A 26,083-nucleotide genomic window follows, 5' to 3' on the forward strand; every position below is an offset into this window, starting at 1 on the left:
ACCAGATGCAGTCCTTCAATACTGGTACCCTTCAGTGCTGGTGCCCTTAGATGCTGGCCCTCTCAGAGTCCCTTAGCAACTTCGTTTCTATTATCATTTTCTGTGCAATATTCCATTATGGCATTACAAAGCAGGCTGACACATACTGTGCCAATAACCCAAAGAGAATTAAAAGCTCTGATTTTTTTTAAAGATATAAGTGGATACCACAGTCACTCCTCTAGAGATTCATTGGAGAGCAGTTTTGGTAGATGGGCTAAAGCTCGATGGTGGAGCATGTGCTTAGCATTTACAGGTCTTGGCTATTTATACCTTTGGAAATGCCTTTACTGAGATGAATGGTTAATCAGTCATCTTTACATATCTGTGTATCCACTCTGCTGATTTGCTTTGTCAACCAAATTAACCCACGCCATTAGAGTTAGAGGAAAGAAGTCGGGAGGGGAGGGAGGGGAGGAGAAGAGGAGAGGACCTCTTAGTTTAACTCTTCCTATTCTAGTTACTTGGAAGGGACCAATTCAGTGTATCCCCACTTCTAAAAGGAGTTTCTTTTTGTATTTAGAGTAGTTTTTTTTTTTTTTTTTTTTTTGGTTTTTCAAGACAGGGTTTCTCTGTGTAGCTTTGCGCCTTTCCTGGAACTCACTTGGTAGCCCAGGCTGGCCTCGAACTCACAGAGATCCGCCTGCCTCTGCCTCCCGAGTGCTGGGATTAAAGGCGTGCGCCACCACCGCCCGGCCTTAGAGTAGTTTTTAAAACTATAAATTTCTTGGAATTTCCCATGTAATCCCCATACTTGAATAATTCTATTTTCATACTCACAAAGTACTTTTATCAGAAAGCTTTCTGGTTCTTTGCATATAGGTATTGTTGTCTTCATTTTTATTGTTTATGCTATATTATTACATGACTTAATATAATTATTATTACATTATGCTATATTGTGTTGTTATACATATTACATAGGAAACATGAATCTTGGAGTGCCTCCTAGGTAACTTAACCTAAGTCATGCCTCTAATAAGCAGGGAAATTTGGAGTTCAGGCCTCAGATGTCAGTGTCGGTTCCTGAGATCTGTAGCTGTGTGTCAGGTACCTTGTGTGCAGTAGGCCCTATGCTAAGCATGAAGGATACAGAGATGTGCAATGTTCCTCTATCCTTTGCTTCTATGTAGCTGAGACTGCAGACACTAGCTACTAAAATGTGCTCTAGTGGCTCTAGGAACTATCTTTTCCTCCCAAATGCTCATGATAGCTGAAAAAAATCACATTAAATCTTCTGCCAGGCAAGAATGAGTCCAGCTTTGCACTTCAGACTGGTAGAGGGAACTGGAGAAAATAATAGTAAATGTAGAAGATGAAGAAGAGCAGAGATGACAGGCTGGAAACTAAAGGAGATATGAAGGAGAAGGAAAAAACAGAGGAAGGATGAGAGGGAGGAGAGGGAAGGATGAAAGAATGAGGAGGAGAGGGATGGGGAAGGATTCAATCTGGTTTTTAAAAAAGAAGGAATGAGATTATGCATCCCATTATTAATGCTCAGTCTCATGGTTTTTACTTGAGTGTACCTGAGGTTTATGGTGACTAATATCTAACTGAAGTGGACCATATAACTTTTGGAGTCTAGATATCCTTGGATTTGCTAAATAGAAGCTATGCGATATTAATGTTATTAACATGAGTATTTATCAGTAGTAACAATAGTCTTGAAATTGTACTGAGTGCAGATTTGTAGGAATTGCTCTGGAAGCATTGTATGTGAGTAACTCATGTGATCCTTATACCAGTCCCAGCAGATAGATTGTAGTATGGCCTATTTTTACAGACAAGGAAATGAAGTACAGAGAAGGTATATAAGTTGTCCCATTCACGTAGATGATAAGCACTGAGCCCTGAAATAAAGCCAGCCCTGTTTGAATTGGAGCTGGTGTTCCTAATATCTGTGCTGTACTTCTTTATCATATCTTGATCCAAAACTTCCCATAAAGTTTCAGGCATATTTCAAGTGTAACAAGACTATAGCTTGCATGTTTATGATCATTTTAGAGTTTTCTCTTTCAGAAAAGTAAAAAGGAAAAAATTGTAAAATTCCTATTTCCCCTTTCTACTGGGTCCCCTGACTGCTAGCAAACACACGGGCATTTTCTATAAAATGAATCATTCTACAAAAGTAAACTCATTCATTGAAGCAGATTTGTCAATGGCACTGTGGGGAAAAAAACAAGCAAACAAAAAAGAGATTGCGATGCCTGTGTGTATTGGCTCACTATAGAACTATTTGCCATCAGCAGAATAAGTGATTTCTGTTGGCTGGAAAATGGTATTGAGATGGCTTTACAATGATCTTAAGGAGCACTTCTGATATATCTACAGCATAAGCTCCCAGGTGTAAAAGAAGAGATCTGAGAACCCACATAGAAACTTTATGAAGGGTGAAGGTGTGGGGGGAGGGGGAAGGTGTGTGTATTGCATGAGATGTCCTATTATATCTCCATTAGGATAAGTTTTTCCTACTGTGTACATGCTAATATCTCTATGATTCCCAGGCGAATGCATTTCTAGAAATTCTAAGAGACCATTCCATACCCTTGATTCATTTTTAATTCTACGAATCCACACAATATATTATATTAACATGTATTTAAGCAACACATATTCTGTGTCTTACACATATTGTGCTAGACGATGGCAACATAGAGTAAACCTATAGAGCTTGTAAGACTATTCTCTACAGGCTCATTTGTGGCTTCTGTGCTAGAAGACACCTGCCTTCACTTATCTGTAACTATGTTTTTCAACCCAGGGTACTTAAAATAGTATTTTAAAGAACACTTTAGGGACTGGGGAAGTAGATCAATTGTGGAGCTCCTGTGTTGCATGAACAAGGCCTTTAAAAATCAGTCCATAGCCCCATAAATAAACAAAAATTAAAAGAGTTCTTAATATGTTCTGCTGAATGCACATGCTGTCCAAGAGCTGTTTATTTGCACACAGTGCAGCAGAGATTTTTCTGAGTCCTTCCTACAGCCAACCAGGAGAAACATAACCAAACATCTGGCATGTTTCACCTAGAGCCAAATCCAGGCATGTTAGAAGGAAGAGCTACAGGTAGTTGAAAGCAATCAAAAAGGAGGACTGCTTTACAGTGTGACCTAGCAAACAGACTCACCAAAGCAGAAGTGGAACAAAGTCTGTGTTCAATCAAGTCAATTGCATCAAATTCCAAACACTTGTAATTGCTGAAGACATCTACAGCTTTAGAAGATAATCAACAAACTAAAAGAAATCTGCCACGTATAAAAATAATTTGCATTCAGGTTGTTCAAGGAATTCCTTTGTTAATAAACAATTGGAAACCAGGCAAAAGAAACAAGCAGGCAAATCTTTCAGTAAGAATTAGTCAATGAACATGAACTTGAGCTCAGCATTAAGAGAACTTTAACTATACTAGTAACCTAGGGCAAAATTAATTAACATAAGATACTAAGTATATGTATTAACAAAGTGGAGAAATTGTAATAGATTACTAGGACCTCCTTGTGCCAAGGAAATGATGGCTACTCTAACACGCTGCTGACAGGATTATAATTTGGGAGAACCACTATGGAGCAGAAAAATCTAGTAATTTCAAAATGGATATAAACCACGAGCAAATAACTCTAGGACCAAATATCCACTCTAGAAAACACCTATACACAGGAGAGGATTCATATTGGTATATTCAAAGAAACATTGCTTATGACAGAAAACTCTGGAAATAGCCCAAATAAACAGCTCTTGGACAGCATGTGCATTCAGCAGAACATATTAAGAACTCTTTTAATTTTGTTTATTTGTGGTGCTAGTGATTGAATTAGGGGCCTTGTTCATGCAACGCAGGAGCTCCATAATTGATCTACTCCCCAGTCCCTAAGGTATTCTTTAAAATACTATTTTAAGTACTGGGTTGAAAAAACAGTTACAGGATAAGTCTATGTATTATTTAGGGTGGACAGATCAAACAGACCTTCATATGACCAGATCTGGCCTTCTACTGACTTGCTGTGTAGTTGAAGATGACTCTGAACTTTTGGTCCTCTTATCTTTTGTTTCTGAGTTCAGGAATTACAGATGTGCACTGCCATGTCTAGCCCAGATACTAATTTGTAAAGCATTTTTCAGAAAGACTACCATGAGGCTGAGGGTACAGTGCTGTGATAGAACATGGGTTCAGATTGTGTTAGGCTCTAGGTTTGATCCCTGGTGACAAAGGGCTGAAGGGGCGTCTTTCTAGCCAAGCATGGTAGTGTACATCCAGAGCCCCAGATCTGTGGAAGGCTGAGGGTAGTAGCATCACTATACTCTGGAAGTTGGAGGCCAGCCTGGGCAAAATGGTGAAATCTCTCCTCCAAATGAGAATGGGAGATGCTACAAGTATTTTCTTTGGGTGTGTTCAATAAACATGCTTTGTATATACAATAGTAACAGTGGACATTGCTTGAGGGAGATAAAGGCTGGGGATGGGAGAGAGACTACATGGGGACAGAAATGTTTTTCAGCTCTGTGTTAAGCATATTGAGACACAAAGTGAAGCATCTAAATCTAGCTGGGCAAGGCTTCTGGATAACCTGAGCTCCAAAAATTCTTGGCATAGTCCTGGATTTTTGAGATACTGTTTTTTTTTGTTTTTTTTTTTTAAAAAAGCAAATTTTTATATTTGAATATCCTTTAAAAAGGTTCCTTCCAGTGAGGCAGTACATCATTTATTTGTATCATGAAACTTCAATAGCCCACAATTTATATATTAAAAAATGGGAAAGGTCAATGTGTAAGTAAGGAATGCACAAAACTGGGCAGGTTACTGTTACAACACCGCAAAGTACAAATGAGAAGATCTAATCCCAGCTCTTTCTGTCCCAATTCTCCATAGTCATGAGAATCCTAGCAAAAGGCGACACTTGAGGGTCTGCACTGCTGATCCGGAAGATGCAGTCAAAAGCTGCTGCTTCCAGTCCCAGACCTCAAGACTAGTTCCCAAGCGAGAAGAAAAGCTGGGCAGACCAATGTTTGCCGACTGTAGAGTTGTAGGGTCCATTGGAAATGACCCAGGAGAGTTCTGCTTTCTTTACTTTTAATTAAAAGTATCTAAAATAAGATCTAGAAACAGACTGAAATCTTTTAGTTGTTATTTTCTTGTTTGTTTTAATTAGTAAGGAAACTCTCCATTCCAACTTTGCAGTAGAGAAATGTAAAAGGAATGTCATCACACATACCCAGCCTCCATTCTGCCGTATCCATTCTCCTGTGTTGCTCATTATGAATTCAGCCACAAAACTGGAAACTTGCTTGTAAGCATTCACATCCAAGCCAATCTGCGCTTGGGTTTTTTTTTTTTTTTGAGAACATCCCCAAAGGCAAATAGAGTCACAGTCCTTCCCCAGTTAATGATGCCGTCTTCAAATTCTTTTTCCATCACTTGATTAAATATAGTTCTGGTGGAATCTATGGATCCCACATCAAAATCATCCAAGGATAATTTCAGGTTCTTTTCAACTTTTTTTTGAACTGAGAAAGCAACTCTTTGTAGCACTCTGGATGTTTTGCTTGGAGCCAATTCTAAAGCGGGTACCTGCAGGACGTACTGAAGATAGTCCTCAGCCAGAGTGGATAAACATGAACTCACAGTCAGTCATCTTGCCTGGCAGAGCTGACTGGAGCTGTCCACCCGGAGGCCAAGGAGGCAACTAAGGCAAAGACAGGTTCTGGTGCCGGAGGGCTAATCTTATTTGGAGGCTCCTGGAATTCTCTTTACATAGGTCCCTGTGTAGGCTACATGTGAAAGCAAAAGCTCAGACTGTGAAGGAGGAAAATGTTTGAGAGCAACACCATTTCCTTTTCCTTTTATGATTCAGTAAAGCATCAAAAATGAGAGGAGGTGGAGAAGTCAGATCCCCATAAGTTCCTGGGAACTAGAGGCCCTTCTGAGTTGCTCTGGGAATATTACCCTTGAGATGTAGATATACTAGGTTGAAAGGAGGAAAAAAAAAGCTAGCTTCTTTCTTCTCATATTTATAATTTCTGATAGGAAACAATCTGGCTTTAAGCCCAACTCCGCAATATTCTTTTTTAAGTATGCATCTCCTTTTGTTTCACGCCTGTGCCTGAGTTTATGTATATGCAGCATGTGCATGCAGTACCCATGGAAGCCAGAAGAGGGTGTTGGACCCCTTAGCACTGGAGTTACAGGAGGCTGGTATGGGTGCTGGGATCTGAACCTGGGATCCCCTGAAATAGCAGCAAGTGCTCTTAACTTCTGAACCACCTTTCTAGTCCTTAATACATATTCTTAAATCATATACATTTCCCTGTATCTGGGTCAGTAATCATGGGAGAAATTAGAAGGAGCAATGATCTTAGAGTCACAATGCCTGGTCTCAGTTGTAGACAAGTCCTTCTTCCTGTGGCCTGAACTGTGGAAAAGGAAGCCATCTAGACTGACTTTAGGGGGCTGAGGTGAAACCAAAGGAGATGACCTAGATAATGCGCTCCTGTCACCGTGTCTGGTGAGATTGGGTGCTTTGTGGTGCCGCTCTTCATTCTTTTAAGAATTAGTGATGATTTGGCTTCTCAGTCATCTCCTGACCCAGTGAGTACAGAACTTTGGTAGCAATTTGGAGAGAAGCTTGGTAGAGATGGTGACATCAGTGGCTAAAGTGATATTGCCGACTTTGGGTTGGAGCTTAAGTCTCCTCACCTGAGTATGTAGCAGTGAAGGCAGCTGCTGAATGCATGAAGATGAGGGGCCATGCTTCTGACGGCTTCACACTGAAGAGCCAGTGTGAGGAAATAGAGACAGTTCATATCCGTGGAAAAGTCAAATGTGTCTTTACCCTCCTTCTATACATACTGTCTGTGGTTTTGATTCTTTGCATCAAATTCCTATGAACAACTGCAAACGTGGAAGACAAATTCATTTGCAACTTGTATTTACGATCCGTTACCATAGAGTTGAGGAGGAGGGGAGAGGGGCTGCTTAGGGTGCTTGGAAATAGAGAGACATGTGGTAGCCATGGAAATACATGAGAGTTGTTGATTCAAAGCCCCAGCTCATCTGTTTTAAATGTACCTCCAACTTTGCACTAGAGGCCACAGGTCCCACAGTCTCAGCCAGTGACAGCAACTGTGAAGCCACCCTCCTGTACAAATGGTTGCACAACTTTCCACAACAGGTCGATTATATTAATCTTCTTCTTGAGAGCTCTCCAAGCCCGAGCCTACTGCTTTCCATGCTTCTCTTCCTTCCTCCCAAGGATCAGTCCTGAATTACTCTCTCGCAGCTTGCCAGTTTCTTCTGGCTCCCTGGGCTATCTCCTCACATCTACTTAACATAGAATCTTCTTTTTGGAGTATCCATACAGAACAGAAGAATTCATGGTTAAAGGGCCACCATACTTCTATTAAATTTTGCCATGCAAAATTCCTCTGTGACTATTTCTGTTAGCCCACAGAATCACAAGGCCATGGGAAAACTGCTTTCTGGCTTCTAATCAGATTTGGGCATCCTAAGGACCACTGAAACAATAGGAAGATTGTACACACACACACACACACACACACACACACACACACACACACTCCTATGATGCTCAGAATTTCTGACAAAGCAATGGAAGAATGCAGCTTACGAATTTCAATAAAGTCTTCTGTGGTCAAGGGTATCTTCTGCATCTCTTATTACTTACTCCTCTACCTATTTCCCAAGTCTGGACCCAAGAAAAGCAAATAGTTGATCTTTGTTGAATAAGTGAAAAGCTTACTTCAAAATAAGGGTCCAACTATATTTAGATTTTATATTTCTGAAATATTAATCCAAAAATGAGATGTTTTAAAATTTTTTAAAAGAATTTTGTTGCTTTATTTAACTTATTTTGGAGGGTTTCCAATTAATTACATTTTAAGGCTAGATGAAAGAGAAAAAGAAAAAATTTCACCATCACCACTAAACAAAAAAAAAGAAGAAAATAAAAACGGAATTTTGTATATCAAATAAAGTGTAAAAGGTCTAGAGGCAGAGTAGTACACAGAGGGAAGTGAGGGTAGGAGGCATGCAGCTGACCAAGAAGAACATACAAGGGCATGTAAAGTATCATTCACTACCACTACATGTATGTGTAGAATTTTGTGTAGAATAGAGCCTACCCCAATACACTCTGAGCAGGTCAACCATACTAGGTGGAAACTGAAAACCATACATTCATTATATTACTCCATAAATGTAGACTAAGGAACAATGTATCAGGACTGTTGTGTAGACTTTCCAGCCTACAAAGAGTTTTCAGTCCAGGAAAAACTATAGCATGCCATACACAGTACAAGGATCTATTGAATGGAATGATTAGAACTCTAGTAGGTTCAAATATAGAGATATTTCCCGAATTACAAACTAAGGCAGTTGTAGTCTGAGCTGTGCAATAGTTCTGAAGCTCTGAAATTTATCTATTGTGAATTAAGTGAGGCAGACTGATTGGAAAGAGAAATGATGGAAAGAGATTTGCCAATATTTCCATATTTAAAAAGTCCTTAGGCTCAGGGTCTGGTATTTATAATAGCTGTAGGGCAGCTGGTTAGCAGCTTGCCCAGGTTCAATCCCCAGCAACACAAACATGAAAGAAAAACATGGCCTGACTAGGCTTTTCTTTGTGCTTAATAATGAATTAAGAACTTCATCCTTTTGTACATTTTTTTTTGCTGTCAGTGTTTTGATTATTAGTGTGTATATCCTTGTGTATTTTCGTTGAACTTGTAAAAGTACTCCCATGTCCAACTATCTATGCTTGTAATAAGCCAGCCTCTCAATACTCAAGGCTTAAAATAGTAACCATGTGGTTGTGTGTGTGTGTGTGTGTGTGTGTGTGTGTGTGTGTGTGTGTGTGTGTGTGTGTGTGTTTCTCACGACCCTGACATTGGTCAGGACCCAATAGGGCTAACTGGTATTTATTCCTTAATGTCTAGGATTTGGCTGAGATGACTTAAAACAGTTGGGACTCTTTTCCATTCTGACCAAGCAACAGTTGTGATAGGAAACAAGAGGACAGAACCCCAGATCATCCCAGCTGATGAAGAGCCAGGGTGATGCAAGCTCAAGACAAGGTAAGTAAGTTTCAAAAGAAAGTACTGAGGTCAACTGCTTCCCCCAGAGGAGGAACCTGAGAATTTGCTGGGCTTTTTGCTGCTTCCTTGGAAGTGACATGGGGGAGTTCTGACTCTGCTTGGCTCTTTCACGTCTCTGAATTTAGCATAACTACTTCCCTATTCTGAAGCCCAGACCAAGGCAAATTCTCTGTCAAGAAAGATGGTCTTCACGTATACAAAATAAGGAGACGGTATCTTCAAGGTATGGTTGAGGAAAAGTTTTTTTTTTTTTTTTTTTTGGACAGGGTTTCCTGTATCTCACTCTGTAGACCAGGCTGGCCTTGAACTCACAGAGATCCGCCTGGCTCTGCCTCCTGAGTGCTGGGATTAAAGGCATGCGCCTCTACCACCTGGCAAGGAAAAGTTTTTTATTGTATATATGTACAGCCAGAGGTATCTGGAAGAGTCCAGAGAAGGGAGAGAAAATAGTAGACTAAACATGACCAGTATACTGAACTGGGGGCGGGGGGTGGGGTGGGGGTGGGGGTGGGGGGAGCGCCATGAGAGAGGTCCAAGAACCAAGAGAGAAGAAAACCAAGACAGGGGCCGGAGAGATGGCTCAGTGGTTAAGAGCACTGGCTGTTCTTCCAGAAGTCCTGAGTTCAATTCCCAGCAAACACATGGTGGCTCACAACCATCTGTAATGAGATCTGGTGTCCTCTTCTGGCACGCAGGGGTACATGCAGGTAGAACACTGTATACATAATAATAAATAAAAGGGAGACAAAAAAAGGGAGAGAGAATCAAGACAACAAAAAGAAGGCACATGTCCAAATCGGCAGGGTCCTATAGGGATGAGAAGCTGGGGAAAGGGAAGCCCATGAGCTGGAGAAGTTTAGGGTAAGGGGTTGGGGTGAGAAGAGCTGAGAGGAGTCATGGACTCTATAACAGGTATTCGCAATGCTGAGAGAGCCTAGAGGCCAGCATGTTCTTTGGTGTGTTAATAGGTACCACAGTCAGCCATTTGTCCCCAGTTTCTTTTGGACCTGACACACTAATAACACAGTTGAAGCACAAAAGAATGATAGAAATAAGCACAAGAATCCACCTGTGTGTCTTTCATGACCTCCTTCAGTCCTGTGGGGTCAGGCCTTCATGGTCAGAAAGTTCCATTGGAGACAAACCCATCCCCCCAGTTCCCTGGGTTATTTTTGTTGGTTGTTTGGTTTCGTCTTAAAAACAAACAAACAAACAAACAAACAACAACAACAAAAAAAAACCTGGAGGCTCCGAGTGACAAGGTTCAGGGTAGAAGTGCATTTTCACTATGGAGACTGAGGTCCAGGCTATCCTATGAGCACAAATGTAAGCAGGAGTTTCCCTAATTTTCTTCCCATGTTCCCGAGGAAGGCTCAGGAGGGTTCTGCAGAGACCCAACTAGTTGTGAACTCAGTGAGTGGATCAATACCTGAGAAAGCAGAGAAACATCATGCAACCTGGGGTGGAACGTTATCTAAGGGTACAGAGGCACAAGGAAATGAAAGGGGAAAGGATGGGGGAAGTGAAGCCGGGAATGGGAAGCCAGGGGAGAGGTTATCTTTAAGGATACAGCCAGGAACCCCCTGTTGTTTTACTGTCTGTCAGCTTGGCAGCTGCACCTGAATCTAGGGCTATTTTTAGCTGCTGTCTGCAGCTCTGCAGCCAGTGCCCCTCTACTCAGGCTTTGGTGGGACTTCCTGTCCTTCTGACATCGGTTCTGCCACAGGTTTTAACTAAGTCTCTATCATTCTATTTACCAATAAAGACTTGGGAGTCAGATGATGGGGTGAAAACCTGCTAGCTCAGAGAAGCCTAAAAGCAACCAACTGACTGACCTTCCTCTTTGGCTAGTGACCCAGCAAGAGTATCTCTCCAGCTGTTCCAAACCCAAAAGACTGCCAATACTCCAAATCTCCCTACTACTTCCTGTCTGTCTGTCTGTCTGGCTCCCTCATACTCTCTATGGCTAACTCCTGTCAACTAGTTGCAGGCTCTGGTGGTTTTAACTTTAACATAGTAAAATTACATATAACAAACAAGAATTACAGTTATGGACTGGAGAGATGGCTCAGTGGTTAAGAGTGCTGGCTACTCTTCCAGAGGAACCAGGTTCAATTCCCAGCACCCACATGGCAACTCATAACTGCCTGTAACTCCAGTTCCAGGGGATCTGACACCTTCACACACACATACATGCAGGCAAAACATGAATGCATGTGAAATAAAAATAAATAAATTTAAAAGAGAATTACAGTTAAACTATCTAGTCTATTTGTATTTTGTGAATTTAAAGAAAATATCTATCTTATATTTGTGAGTCTAAAGTTTCATATCTACCTTATCTCTTATCATAACCAAGGAAAACCATAATTATAACTATCTAGTCTTCAACTATATCAAAGACTTCAGAAGGATATAATATTACCTAAGTAAACAGGAAGTACATTGTAAGCAACTTCCAAAAATCTAGAATGTCAAAGACAGCTGCCTGGACAGTCACCCAAAGTTCTTCTGCAATGTTGGGGCATCCATCTTCAGCCTATAGGTCTAGAGTCTCTCAGTTGCTTTTCTCTGTGTGCTCTAGAATGTCTGGCAGTTTCCTCTGTGAAGCAGGAACTTGAAGGACCATCGCACGTTGCAAAATTCAGTGATCACCTGCCTATGGGTCCTGTATGTTCAGTCGATACAACATTTTGTCAAGCAGTCCAGGCAAGAACAGTTTCTGCCCAAATGGCTATTTTTGCCAAGAAAAAAATAAATTCCATATGGAGTGTCTTTGATGCCCATCTTTCTTTGAAGTAAATCAGTGCTGCCAGGAGCAGACATGTCTCATTGTCCAGGAAAGTCTAAGTTTTTTAAAACATTTAAAATGCCATTAAACATTAAAATCCCATATTCTGTGGGTCTTTGAAGTGTTTGAAGATTAACTAACTAATTGAAATATATCTATATATATCTAGAAAACTTAACTAACATGACTATAAGTTTGATTATCATGGATGACTAATTATTAATTTGTATTTCTCAACTATACACTACAGTTTCAAATGAGTTGCACAAACAAAATACTTTAAATATAAGTAGAAATATATATACAGTATAACAAAATTAACTTTAAATTTGTATCAATAAACTAAAATTCATAGCAATGTAAAACATTTTAAACAAGTTGCTCTTTAAAAGTAGGTTCAACAATTCACCCTTTTATCCTATCATATCTATATCCTATATTTCCACACCATATCCCCCTTTCTTCTTTTAGAAAGATAATGACTATGACCAATAACAATTTGTGACCAACAACCTAAACAAAGACAAACATCCATAATCCATTATTTGGGAATGTGGGCATAGTGTTCTAGGCTACTTCCTGTTGATAGGGGGCACTGATAGGTAGTCATATGGGATCCTGAAAAAATTCAAGATAATGGTCAAGTCCTGACTGGAGTAGTCGGTGAGACTGCTTTGTCTGAGCCAGTTGCCTTGAGACAGTTCTGGATGTTGGATCATCTGGACCATGATGACATCAGAGACCTTTCAGGGGGTCTTGACTGGTCAAACCATATTAGCCTGGAAGCAGCCCACAGGTTTTTATCTTCTGTGGAAACAAAAGCAGAATCTCTTTCCCAAAGCAACATATCCTTAGACATACATTTTGAAATTGAGATACCTCTAATATATACATATTGATTTAACTCAGCAATTTTTACAATCAAATGTCTCTTTCCAAAGACAACATAATCCAGACTCTCTATGCAATATCCATCTTTATATGGCTTATTTTTTATACTTCCTTTACTGTCTCTTTAAAGATTTTCTATTTTAAAACTATCTATTCCTTTATATAACTGCATATATTCCTTTTTCTCTCTCTTCCAAGCCTACATGCATTTTTACACAGATTGTAAACTATTTCATCTGAATCTGTTTTATTGTGTATCTATTGCTTTAAACTGCAGTATGACTAGGAATGAAATGGCAGCTGTGGCTGCTGGCTCCACCCACCTCAGCTTCCCAACATGACAGAACTATGTTTACAGCCAGCTCTAGGAACCAGGCTCACCACCAACTCTGGTAAGCAGTGGGTCTATGCTTCCATCGAGCAGCGTGTAGCCCAGAACCGCCCCCCCCCCTTCTTGCCTGTACTAGCAAAGGCTAAATCCACCACTTAGCATAATGTGTGGCTTGGAGAGGCCTCTGTGTACCACGGGAATACATCATGCTGCAGGTCAAGCCCACACACTGCTGCAAAACCGCCATAATGTAGCTCACGGCTTGCCTGAGAGACACAACTAAGAAGCTGTGTTTAGCTCTGTTTTAGAATCTTTTTTTTTTCTTAAAGCTTTCTCAGGTTTTAGGTGGAAACACTTGCTCCACAGTGGGCACCATTTGTAGCTGAAGTTTTCCTGTGTCCCACCCAGTCTACAGCCGCTCAGACCCAAGTAAACACACAGAGGCTTATGTTAATTAAAACTGCTTAGCCATTAGCTCAGGCCAACTACTGACTAGCTCTTATACTTAGATTAACTCATTTCTATTCATCTATGCATTGCCATGTAGCCTGTGGCTTACCTGTTCTCTGATACCTTGTTCTTTGTGTGACTGGATTTGAGTCTGCTGACTCCTCCCTTCCTTCTCCCTGTATCTCCATTTGCTTTCCCACCCAGGATTATTCTGCCTGCCTATAGGCCAAGTCAACTTTTACCATCAACCAGTGAGAGCAGCACACATTCAGTGTACAGAAGGGAAATTGGTGTCATGAGAAACGAATTTATACAAGTCCTGCACATGAGAGAAAGTGTGGTATTAGGCTTGAGTTCAACTTAGTTCACTTAACAAAGATTTCAGTTGCACCTCTTTTCCTAACAAATGTTGTGATATTATTTTTACTTACAGGATCATAAAATTCTACTGTGAATATGTATCATGCTTCCTTTATCCATTTCTTGTTGATGAGCATCTAGGCTGGTTCTATTTCAGGCAATTATAAATAGTACAGCAATAAATGTGGATGTGTAGGTAAGGTATTTCTGTCTATGTTAACTTGGCATCCTTCAAATATATACGTAAGAATCACATAGGAGATTGAAATGGTCATTCAATGTTTAATTTTTTGAGGCGCCTCCATACTTATTTCCATAGTGGCTGTACAGGTTCCCACTAGCAATGATAAGGGTTCTCCTCACACACCCTCCTCTCCTGCATTTGATGTCATTTGTTTTCATGATCATGGCCATCTGACTGGGTTGAAATGGAATTTCAAAATAGTCTTGTGTCTCCTTGATGACTTGGAACACTTTTCCAAGTATTTATTGCCCATTTGTATTTCTTCATTTAAGAATAGTCTGTTCAGTTCATTGGACCATTAACTGGTTTAGGTGCTTTGTTTTTATCTGTTCCATTTTTGTAGATATATATTTATATATATCCTAGAAATCAATGACTTGTTTTATGAGTAATAGGCAGATTTTTTCCCCCATTCAGTAGACTGACGCTTTATTCTAATGTTTCTTTTATAGTGCCAAAGATGTTTTAATTTCATGTAATCTCTCATTTGTCAATTTTTAGAACTATTTCCGATGTATTAGAGTCCTTTTCCAAAACTGCTTGCCTATTCCTGTATCTTCAGGTGTTTTCTTAGATTTTCTTGGAACAGTGTAAAGTTTATTGTCTCACATTAATATCTTTGATTCATTTTGAATTGATTCTGTGGAGGGTGAGAAATAGAGATCTAGTTGTGTCCTTTTACATGTTAATCATTTCCTCAGAACCATTTGTAAAGGAGGCTGTTTGGCCTCCAGTTTATATTTCGGACAGCTTTTCCAAAATGATATGACTGTGACTCTAAGGCTCTATTCCTAGATCATCTATTCTAGCCCACTAATGGGCTACACACCTGGTTTCATGACAGTGCTCTGCTGTTTCTGTTCCATAACTATGTCATACAGTTTGAGATTGGATACTGTGACATACCCTGCATTATTCTTTCTGCTAAGAATTACATTAGTTATTAGGAGTATTGTGCTTCCATATGAGATTTAAGATTGTCTTTTCTTATTCTTATTCAAGAATGTCATTGTCATTTTGTCAGAAATTGCTTTGAATATGTACATTGCTTTGAGTAATATGTATATAATATTCTGCCTACCCAAAAGAACAGGAGGTCGTTCCATTTTCTAGTGTCTTTCTCAATTTCTTTCTTTAGTTTCATAAATTTTCATTGTAGGTCTTTTACTTTCATGATTAGGCCTATTCCCAACTGTTTTTAAAAAAGCTATTATGAATGGGATTTCTCCCTAACTTTATTCCCAGTGAGTTTACTATTGATATATACAAAGGGTACTATTTTTGTGTTTCAATTTTTATATCTTGCTACTCTGCTGAAAGTGTTGACAGAGCTTATAGTTTACTGGTGAATTGTTAGGGTCTATTAAGTATAAGGTTGTGCTGTCTGCAGATAGCAGTAATCCACCTTCTCTCCTTTCTGTTTGTATCCTCTTTCTCTAATTTTCTTGTCTTAATGCTCTAGCTAAGACTTTGTATTTTATAACAATGGAAGGTATGTGCATTCTTTTTTATTTGTAGCTTTCAGAGGAAATGATCCAAGTTTCCCCCAATTAGTATAACACTGATACTTGTTGTATACTGCCTTTATTATCTTGAGATTATCTTATCTTCTGTTCCTAGTTACTTTGAGGTTTTTATCGTGAAGGGATGATGGACTTTATCTAAGACCTTTTTTTTTCATTGATTAATATAATTATGTGGTTTCTATTTCTAAGCCTACCTATGTTCTGAATTACACTTGTTTATTTAATCCTCCCTGGTGTGAAACCAACTTGATTTTCTTAATATGTTCTTTATTTCAGCTTGTAGGAATTTTATTGAGACTACTTGGATCAATATTCATCAGAGAAATTGATCCACAGTTATTATTATGGTTCTGTTTAAGTTCTTTATAACTTCTTGTTTGTATTTTGGTAGATAATTTTTCTACAGATTTATCCGTTTCTTCTATATTCCTTAGTTTGGGGAAGTGTATAAATTGTCAATGTACCCTTTAATGACTTTTTGTATTTTATATAATTTTTTTCTCTAAATTTTCAGTTTGGGTCTTTTCTCTCTTTTGACAAATTGGGCAGGAATTTGTCAATCTTTTTTTTATTGGTTCTATATAGTATTCTTTTCATCTCTGTTTCCTTATCTTCTGCCTTTATTATTTATTGCCATCTACTATTTTAGAGTTTAGACTGTTCTTGTTTTTAGGAACTTGAGGTACATCCTTAAGTTATTTACTCTAGATTATTCTGGTTTTTTTCTAAAGATTTATTTATTATGTACACAGTGTTCTGCCTACATACCAGAAGAGGGCACCAGACCAAATTATAGATGGTTGTGAGCCTCCATGTGGTGGCTGGGAATTGAACTCAGGACCCTTGGAGGAGCAGCCAGTGCTCTTAACCTCTGAACCACCTCTCCAGCCCCTTGTTCTGGTTTTAGAAAGTACTCAAAACTATATTTTTCTCCTCATAAAACTGCTTTAGTTTTGATATAATGTGTAGATGTAACCAACCATCTTATTAAATAAGAAACACAGAACCAATGCAAAGAAGAAAGTCAAGAGGTCAGAGCTAGGAGCTAAAACCTTACCCTTCCTCCTGCGATGGTCCTACCTCTCCGAACCAGAACCACTTCCTTTGTGTCTGTCTTTTTATAGTGTTTCTGTTCTGCCTTCTCATTGGTTGTAAACCCAACCACATGACCGCCTCATCACGGCCTGTCTGTATAGACCTCCAGGTTTTCTATGGTTGTTATTGAGATTAAAGGCATGTGTATCCAATACTGGCTATTCCATGAACACACAGAGACTTACCTAGCTCTACCTACCAAGTGCTGGGATTACAAACAGACGCCACCACTGCCCTGCTTTCCTATGGCTTGCTAATAGCTCTGACCCCCAGGCAACTTTATTAACATACAAATAACATTTGAATACAAATAAAATATCACCATAATAATGTATTTTTATTTTCATTTGGTTCTAAGGTTCTTTCAATTTCTTCAACAGCTCTGCAGGTCATTCAAAAATGTACTGTTCTGTTTCTATGTATCTGTGTCATGTGTGGTCCTTGCTACTTAATTATAGGTTTTTCTTTTTTGCACTGTGGTCTGGTAAGATACAAGATAATATTTTGGTAATTTTATATTTGCCTGGATTGGATTTGTGGTCTAAAATGTGGTCTGTATTAGAGAAGGTTGGTAGGCCCCTAAGAAGGGTGTTCATTCCGTTTTTGTTGGATGAAATGTTCCGTATACATCTGTTAAGTCCATTTACTTTACAGTATAGTCTACCTTTTCTCTTTTTCTTTTCACTTTTAATTTGGATCACTTCTCTTGAAATGAGAGTGGAGTATTGAAATTATCTAGTATTATTGTATCGGGATCCACCTGACCTTTTATGCCCCTTGGACTTTGTTTTATGAAATTGGGGACACCGATATTTAATGCATGTATTTTTACATTGCCATATTTTCTCAGTAATTGTTCCATTATTTAGTATGAAGTGGTTTTCTTTATCCTTTCTATCCTTGATTTGAATCCACTTCATCTGGTAGAATAGTAGCTATGTCAGATTCACATGTTTCCATTTGTTTGACTGTTTCCCATCATTGGTTATTAGTCTGTGGTTGTCTTTATTAGTAAGGAATGCTTCTTAGAGATAACAGAAAGTTGGATCTGTTGTTTTTTTTCTTTTTTCTTTTTTTTTTTTTAACTCAGGCAGCCAGTCTTTTCTCTTCATTGGTAAATTGAATCCACTTGTATTTAAGGTTACTTACTGAGTCCAATAATTTTGTTAGCTGTTTATTGTTTGATTTTTTTTCTTTCCAATCATTGTATCAGGGGTTCTCTGGTTAATTGTGCTGGACATGATGACCTCTTTCTCAGCTCTTCTTTGTTTAGGCATTTCTCCCATAACATGCGTTTCCTGTGCTCTTGAATTTGAGCCTGTCTTCCTTTCTCTCCCTTTTGTAGCGTTCCTCTAAGCACTGTCTGCACAGATGAGGTTGGTGGTGATACACTGCCTTGGGGTGGGCTTGTTTTGGAATCCTTGATTTTTTTCTTTCTTTTTTTTTTCCTGTCTACGCCTTTAATCCCAGCACTCGGGAGGCAGAGCCAGGCGGATCTCTGTGAGTTCGAGGCCAGCCTGGGCTACCAAGTGAGCTCCAGGAAAGGCGCAAAGCTACGCAGAGAAACCCTGTCTCGAAAAACCAAAAAAAAAAAAAAAAAAAAAAAAATGTCTTTGTAAGGCAAAACTCCTAATTGTCAGTAATTTACTTTCAGGGCTTGAAATAGCACCATTCTAGGATTTCCTGGCTTTGAGGGTTGCTGCTATTGTTTAAATGTTTCTGCCTTTGTAAATGAATTGGTGTTTTTCTCTTACCACTTTCAATATTCTTCTTTTACTTTGTAATTTTGACATGTTGACAATACTATGTTGTGGATAAGTATTCTGGTCATGTCTGTTTGGTGTTCTAAATGGCCCTTTGTTTGAATATTTATTTCATTGTCTAAGATTTAGGAAATTTTCTTCTCTAATTTTCTTAAATAGGTTCTCTGTGCCTTCCTAATGTGTATCTCAGCTCCTTGCATCCTACAGATTTGAGAGTTTGGTCTACTTCCTGCAGCCCAGAGCTCCTGGACATCACAGTCATACTTGTTTTCTTTTTCTTCATTAATAGTTGATGATTAGTATTTCGCCCACTTTTCTTCCTGATGTTGCTGAGTCTGTATTGGAAAAGTGTCTGATGTTTGCCTGAGCCGCCTTCACAGAGGAGGTTTTCCCTTTCATTATCTCGGGGGCCTCAGAAGGCAGCGCTTAACTACAATAATGGGCTGCACAGATTTTCTCGCCCTTGCCCTCCTTAGAGACCCCCCTAGATTGTACCTCCTAGGATAGCTTTGAGCTGAAAGCCGTCCCTCAAGTGTATTGGAAAGGAACCACAGCAGACAGAGAACTGGTGTTTGTACTTTCAGAGTCTCGTGAGCACTAACCTAGTGGGGGATTGACGCTATGAGGACTGGGTATGCGTCTGCCACGTCAGATTCTCAGGCTCTACACCACAATAGCACATAGTACCTCCAAAACTTGATCCACCTTCTGATCCAAGGATCAAAGCTACTAAACTCTAGGTTAATTCTCAGTTAAAGATGTTGAAGATGATGGCCTGTTCTTAGGCACCAGGGGCAAGTCTGTCTTTCCTTATGCAGTTTCTAGCCTAAGCCAATCTGATGTGGGATGTCTTTCTGTATACTATGAATATATGTTGCTCTCATTGGTTAATAAATAAAGCTATGGTAAGGCAGGATAGAGCCAGGCAGGGAATTCAAACAGAGATAAAGGAGAAGAAGGGTGGAGTCTGGGAGAAACCAGCCAGCCGCCCAAGGAGCAAGATGCCAGCAGACTGGTAATGCCATGGCCACATGGCAATATATAGATCAGTAGAAATGGGTTAATTTAAATAGTAAGAGATAGTAATAAGCCTGAGCTGTTCAGCCAAGCAGTTTGTAGTTAATATCAAGCCTCTGAGTGATTATTTTAGAAGCAGCCATGGGATAGGGTGGGACAGAAAAAAGCCTCCATTTACACCAACCTCCTGCCACCTCTGTCCTGAAAGCACCAGCTTTGCTATAACAACCCCACAATTTCCTGTTGTTATTATTATTTTATAGTTCATCTCATGTTAAAAAGAAATAAATCTTCCTTAATTTGTAACCTCCCACAGCTTTGCTACATTTTCAAATTTGTCACAATAATTTTCTGTATCATTTAATCCATATGCCTCCATTTCCTCACAGTCACTGCTTCTTTGAATTCACTCTTTGAAGCACTTTATATCCACCTGCTCATCAAAACTGTACTCAGGATGGTGTGGCTGGCCAATGGGAAGTGAGCGGCAACAAAGGAAATTCTTGGATTCCAGCAATGCATGTGTAACAGGTGTAGAATGGTGATGTTGGTCCAAAATGTGCTCAATTCTAGGGCTTCCTATCCTCACCATTTCTCTATTAGTTCTTTCCCACAGACTCTAGACTTATATATCCAGTTGACTACCTGACTTTTCTACTTAAATATCTAACAGGCATCTCAGGCTTTAAAATCTCCGAATGAAATTTGACTTCCCACTTGTCTGTTCCCATAGTGTTTTTTATCTTATGAAAAGCATCACCCTCCATTGCATCCAAGATATATAGAACATTTGCCTTTCTTCCCTGTTAACCACATGCCCAAAGCTTGGCCTTGGGAAAATAGGTGAGAGAAGTATGTGTCACAGGGAAACATTCCCCGCAGGGATGAGGGACTCAGCCATTTCTTCCTGCCATGATACTCCAGAGGAAATTCCAGTTTATAGAGGACCATCAGGATGGTCTGATAGCCAAAAGGAAGAAAACAAGTTGTTTTATTTAGAATATTTTTACTCTTGCAAGTAGGGTTACCTATAAAGCCTTTGCTTTTTAATACACTTGGGGGGGCTTCTATCTATCTAGTGAAATGTAAGCTCCATAGGAAACCCCCTCCCTTCATTATTCTTGACATCTCAGGCACCAACCCTAGTTGCAGATAGCTTTAACAGCCATATGTCTCCACCATTAGAAAGTCTTGGGGTGTTTCTAGAATCTTTTTTTCCCATTTTAGCTCTCATATATTTTTTAAGCAGGGCGGTTAGACATAAAGCACTTGGCCAAGCCTCCCACTGAGGGCAAAGTCCCATCCTTAGAGCTCAGTCCCCCTTGTAGATCTTAGTTTAGATGCAGAAGAATTAATGATGAGCGGTAAATTCTGACATTTCATTCTGTGTATTCTACTCTGCCATACCTGGAAGCTGTAGAGTGTCGCAGACCACCCAGAGGGAGACCACCATTGTGGGAGAACCAGGGAGAAGGCTCGAGGAGAAGTCAGGAATCGGCGAGGAAATGACAGACAGACATACAATAGATTGTTGTGTTATTGTAGATTTACTTTTGTAAGACTAGTGTTTATATTTTTTTACAATCAAGGAACTTGGCAGGGGGATTACATTAGACTGATAATTTTTATAATCATTTAGAATTAGTAAACTTTTTTAATTTTACAGAATCAGTAAAAAACAATAGTAAAGTATATCAGTATCTATTTTTGTGTAGACAATAGCAAAGTATTTTAGTATCTATTTTTGTGTATCACTTTTGTAGTTTGGTGTTTATTGTGGTTGTTGTTTAAGGGCATGATCTCAGAATTTTGTGAAATCTGTTTCGTGTTAAAGACCACATCTGTGAAAACCAGACGTTTATCAGCCAAGGTTTAAGTTACCCTCTATATACTTTTTGTATAATTTTATTTATTTTTTTTAACTATTATACGTTTATTTATCTTTTTAATTGTTATATATCTTTTTATATTAATACCTTAGGGCTGGCTTTATATTTTTTATGATCTGTTGACTTTTTTTTTTATTATGAAGGCACCAAGGCTTTTTAGTCTTGGCTAGCCTTTCCATGAAAGGCAAATCATTTTAAAGTTGTTTTTTTTTTATGATTTATTTTTCATAACACAGAAAAGACATACAGAGAAAAAGCATGATTAGTGTAAACAAGGACTGTTGTCCTGAGATCCTCAGGCCGTATGACGACCGTTGGACTTGGGGAAACTGTTTGAGGTCTCGCTCCAGGAAGCTTTAACCTTAGCCCTTTTGTTGTTAGACTTTAGTATAGTGGCAAGCTTTTAAGCTTTGTTATAGCTACACAGGTGTCACAGCTGTGGGTGTAGCAGTTTTTTCTTTTTTGTTTTTAAAATGAAGCTCGAACATGTTTTGTTGTACTGTTTGTACAGAAGTATAGAGACATTTAATGAGACAGGGGAAAAGAAAGATGACCAACACCACCAGTAAAACAAGCATTCCAATGACTATAAAATATTGTAGTTAATCCATTGGATTTAAATCTTTGATTTTTTTTTTTATTTTTGAAGTTAGGTCTTGTAAACCTCTTATCTGTAAATGAGCCTGACTCATAGTTGAGATGTTTTTTTTTGAAGTGTAATGTCTGTATTTTGTCAGACACCTTGTAGGTGGGCCTTGACCTTGTCCCAAGGCTGAGAAGTATTATAAGGCAATGGAGTAACACAGATGGACTTGAAATTACCATGGCAGTGAGCAAACATTGTGGTTTTGAGGTTAGAAATATCTTGTCTTAAGGCCAAAACCACTTTTTTTAAAACATTAATTTTTGACTCTAATTTTTTATCTATAGCTTTTTGTTTTAGTAGAGCCATAGTAATATTTTTACTAAGAGTATTTACATAATGAGTAGTATGAATTTTTTGAACTAGAGCTGTGGTTGTAATAGAAAAAGTAGTAATTATAGAAATCAATGTAGTAATGCCCAAAAATAATGTAGTAACAAACCGTTGTGGCCGAATCAAATCTCTTAAAGTATTTAATATTTGTAAGGCTGAATTGTCATACCAAGGCTCAGGGCCTAGTTTTATAGGCAACATGACAAAAGGAGGTCGCCGAACCATAATCATGGTTTTTAACTTTTTTTGTTTTGAGGAAGTGATATAATTTGTTAATTTATAAGAACTACAAATTATCCGAAATGAATTACCATTTTGTGAAATATTAACAAAGGAAGATTGTGTCAAGAGTAAAGCATTAGGGTAGGATACACAGGCTCGAAGACCAATGGCCTCTGGTTGAGTATGGTTAGGTTTTTTTTTTAGTATCATATTGGCAGCTGTAACAAGCCTAAACAAATCAGAATGTTTTTTAGTGATGTTGTCTTGTTTTGTAAACCAGGTGGGCTCCACGAGGCCTGGAGAAAACCATCTCTTGAGGGGCTCTTTATGTCTCTCAAAGACATATTTATGAAATTTTTTTTTATGAGTATTTAAGTAATCTTTATAGGTCTCTCCGTTATCATTAGAATTAGAGTAGTCCCAAACTTTAAGCATGTCCAACGACCCCCGTGGTTCATACCACGCAGCAGCATTAGGAAAGCCACAAGTCAACCAAGCTGGAAACTTGGACAAGGAAGAATCCCAAAATTGATCCTTGTCTTTATATTTTTGAATGTAAGGAGTTATAGGAATAGTATTAACTTGAGTAAAATTATCTTTATATAGTTTGTCTCCTAAAGTTTGTATCTGTAGTTCTTAAATCTATCGTCTACCAGCATTTGTTTTGTTTGGACCGTCAGTCAGGAAGGTTTTATAAGATGTAGGAAAGCAGCCGTAAGGCACTTTTTCTTGTAGCGTTAGGCAGATTGGTAGTGAATCTGTTCTGTCTTTAAAATTTATAAGAGAGGAGGAGCTGTTTTGAGCGTTGGAATCTTGAGCTCCACCCAACCTGACTGAATTATTTGTTAACATTTTGATGGGTTTTCGATCTAACCATCCCATTGGCTGAATGATTGGGGGATTAGGAACATACGCCCAAAAGGAAACTCCCTGAGCTACTGGTAGCGGAGCAAAGAGCAAAGACAAAAAGGCAGTGAAATAAAATGAAGCGGTGAGGGGCTTTTTTTGTTTAATCAGCAGTTTTTTTGTGTTTTGAGTCAGAAGCTGAATTTGTGACCAAGTCACATTTATTTTATTGTCACCGCCGAGTTGTATTTTTTTTATTTTTGTTAGTAGTTTTTTTTGTTGTTGTTTTTGGAGGCGCTTGCACCTTTTTTTTTTTTTTTTGTAGGTCGGATAAGGCGATCTGGGATCTAGATAGGGGAATCGGCATCCTGTGGAAAGACACAAGCATACCCTTGTCCCGCGGTTATGAGAACATCTGGTTCCTTCCATGTGTTAGACAATAAATTTTTTTAATACACCAATGGTAGAGGTGTACTGTGGAACTCACGATCCCAATGGATTAGGGCTGTAGTGAGTCTTTTGTCATTAGTATTAAGATGATTGAGCACAAATAGGGCATGAGATAAAACATGATGAGGAGTAAAGTACCCATTTGAGGCTTGTAGCCTCTTTATTTGTAGCTTTAGATTTTGATGAGTTTTTTTTATGATAGTTTGTCTCTGTGGATTATAGGGTATTTTTGTAGTGTGGGCAATTCCCCACTGGCTGTAAAATTGTTTAAATGTTTTTGAAGTATATGTTGGTCCATTATCTGTCTTTATTTGTGATGGAAGGCCCATAATCTGAAAACATTGTATGAGATGTTGAACCACATCTTTGACTGTTTCTCTAGTCCTGGCTGAGGCAAAAGTGAAGTGGGAATAAGTGTCTACTGTAACATGGACATATCTCATCCTACCAAAGGAGGAGACATGAGTCACATCCATTTGTTAAATGACATTTGGTTTTAAACCTCTAGGGTTTATACCCATTTTTGGTGGATGATGAATAGGAGGGCAATGTGTACATTCCCTCACTATTTGTCTTGTCTGTTCTCTTGTTATAGAGAACATTTTTTTTAAAGCAGATGTATTTTGATGATGTATTGTATGATTTTGTTGAGCTTTTTGTATAGCAAATGCTCCTAAAGAATTTTGTGTTAGTAGATCTGTCATAGCATTTTTCTGAGCCAGTGGGCCAGGTAGTTTGTTATGTCCCCTTATGTGTCCCACATAAAATTTTTGTGATCTATGGTGTACCAAATTTTGTAATTTTTGTAAAAATGGTAAAATAGGGGACTTTCCTGATAAAAGAGCAGTTTTTAATGTTGGAAACAAATTAGTTACATATTTAGAATCTGTAAAAAGGTTAAGCTCTTGAGGAAACTTCTTAAAAGTTAAAATAACAGCTCTTATTTTTGTTTGTTGTGTAGAAGTTTTTTTTCTTTTTTTTATCCAAAGCCCATGTGTCTGGGTGAAAACCGCAGCTCTTCCTGTGGAAGAACCGTCTGTAAAGATATTTACAGCATGATTTAGGGGGCTGTGAGAGAACCAGACAGGAAATATCAGTTTTACATGTCTTGTAAACTCTATTATAGGATGTTTAGGGTAATGATACAATATTTGGCCTGTGTAATTTTGTAATGTCAATATTTAATCTTTATTGAATTGATATAAATTTTTTAATTGTGTCTTATTATATGGAATGATAATAATATGAGGCTCTCTGTCAAATAATTTTCTGGACTGATTGTGGCCTTTGTAAATTAACAGGGAACACAAATATGGATAATCAGCTAACATTTTTGTTTGAGTGTGTGGTAAATGTAGCCATTTCAACACCCCGTCCTGCCAAAGACAGGCAGTAGGTGTATAGGAAGTTGTAAAAATTAACAAAGACTAAGGTTTTTTATAATTTATCTGTTGTATTCTAGCTTTAGTTAAGGCTTTTTTTTACTAATTGTAAAGCTTTAATAGCTTTTTTGGTCAATTTTTGTTTTGATCTTGGATCTGTATCACCATGAAGAATTGTATACAATGGACTTAGCATACCAGTGGTAATTTTTAAATAAGGTCTAAGCCAATTAATGTCACCTAGAAGTTTTTGGAAATCATTTAAAGTCTTTAATTTATTCCTTTTAATGGAAACCTTTTGAGAAGTAATATAACCTTTTTTAATAATTTGACCCAAATAATTTAACGGCCTATCTCTTTGTACCTTATCAGGGGCAATTACTAGACCATGTAGAGTTAATGTTTTAATAGTTTTTTTTAATATTTTTTTTAGCTGGGCTTTATCTTTATGAGCCAAAAGTATGTCATCCATATAATGAATAAGATACAAATCACGATGTTCCTGTCTTATTTTTTGTAAAGCCAAATCTACAAATTTCTGACACAATGTGGGTGAATTTTTCATTCCTTGTGGTAAAGTTACCCATTGATACCTCCTAAAAGGCTGTTTAAAATTCTCTGAGGGAATACTAAAGGCAAAATATTTACTGTCTGAGGGGTTAAGTTTAATGGTAAAGAAGCAATCCTGTAAATCTATGACAAT

The 26,083-nt window shown here is 38.4% G+C and overlaps 1 protein-coding gene and 1 pseudogene across 1 annotated transcript in view; one reads left to right on the forward strand and one right to left on the reverse strand.

Moving 5' to 3' along the window:
• Positions 1-26,083, forward strand: part of LOC143268221 (uncharacterized) — a 152,298-nt gene that overhangs the window by 11,941 nt on the left and 114,274 nt on the right. The window contains exon 2 of the mRNA XM_076549356.1: positions 8,989-9,126. Within this exon, the coding sequence (XP_076405471.1) occupies positions 9,093-9,126 (34 nt within the window). The 5' untranslated portion in view covers positions 8,989-9,092. The remainder of the gene's footprint in view (positions 1-8,988; positions 9,127-26,083) is intronic.
• Positions 5,179-5,669, reverse strand: LOC143268189 (bcl-2-related protein A1 pseudogene; annotated as a pseudogene).

This window comes from Peromyscus maniculatus, chromosome 12 (assembly GCF_049852395.1).
Source record: "Peromyscus maniculatus bairdii isolate BWxNUB_F1_BW_parent chromosome 12, HU_Pman_BW_mat_3.1, whole genome shotgun sequence".
NCBI classification, from domain to species: Eukaryota; Metazoa; Chordata; class Mammalia; order Rodentia; family Cricetidae; genus Peromyscus; species Peromyscus maniculatus.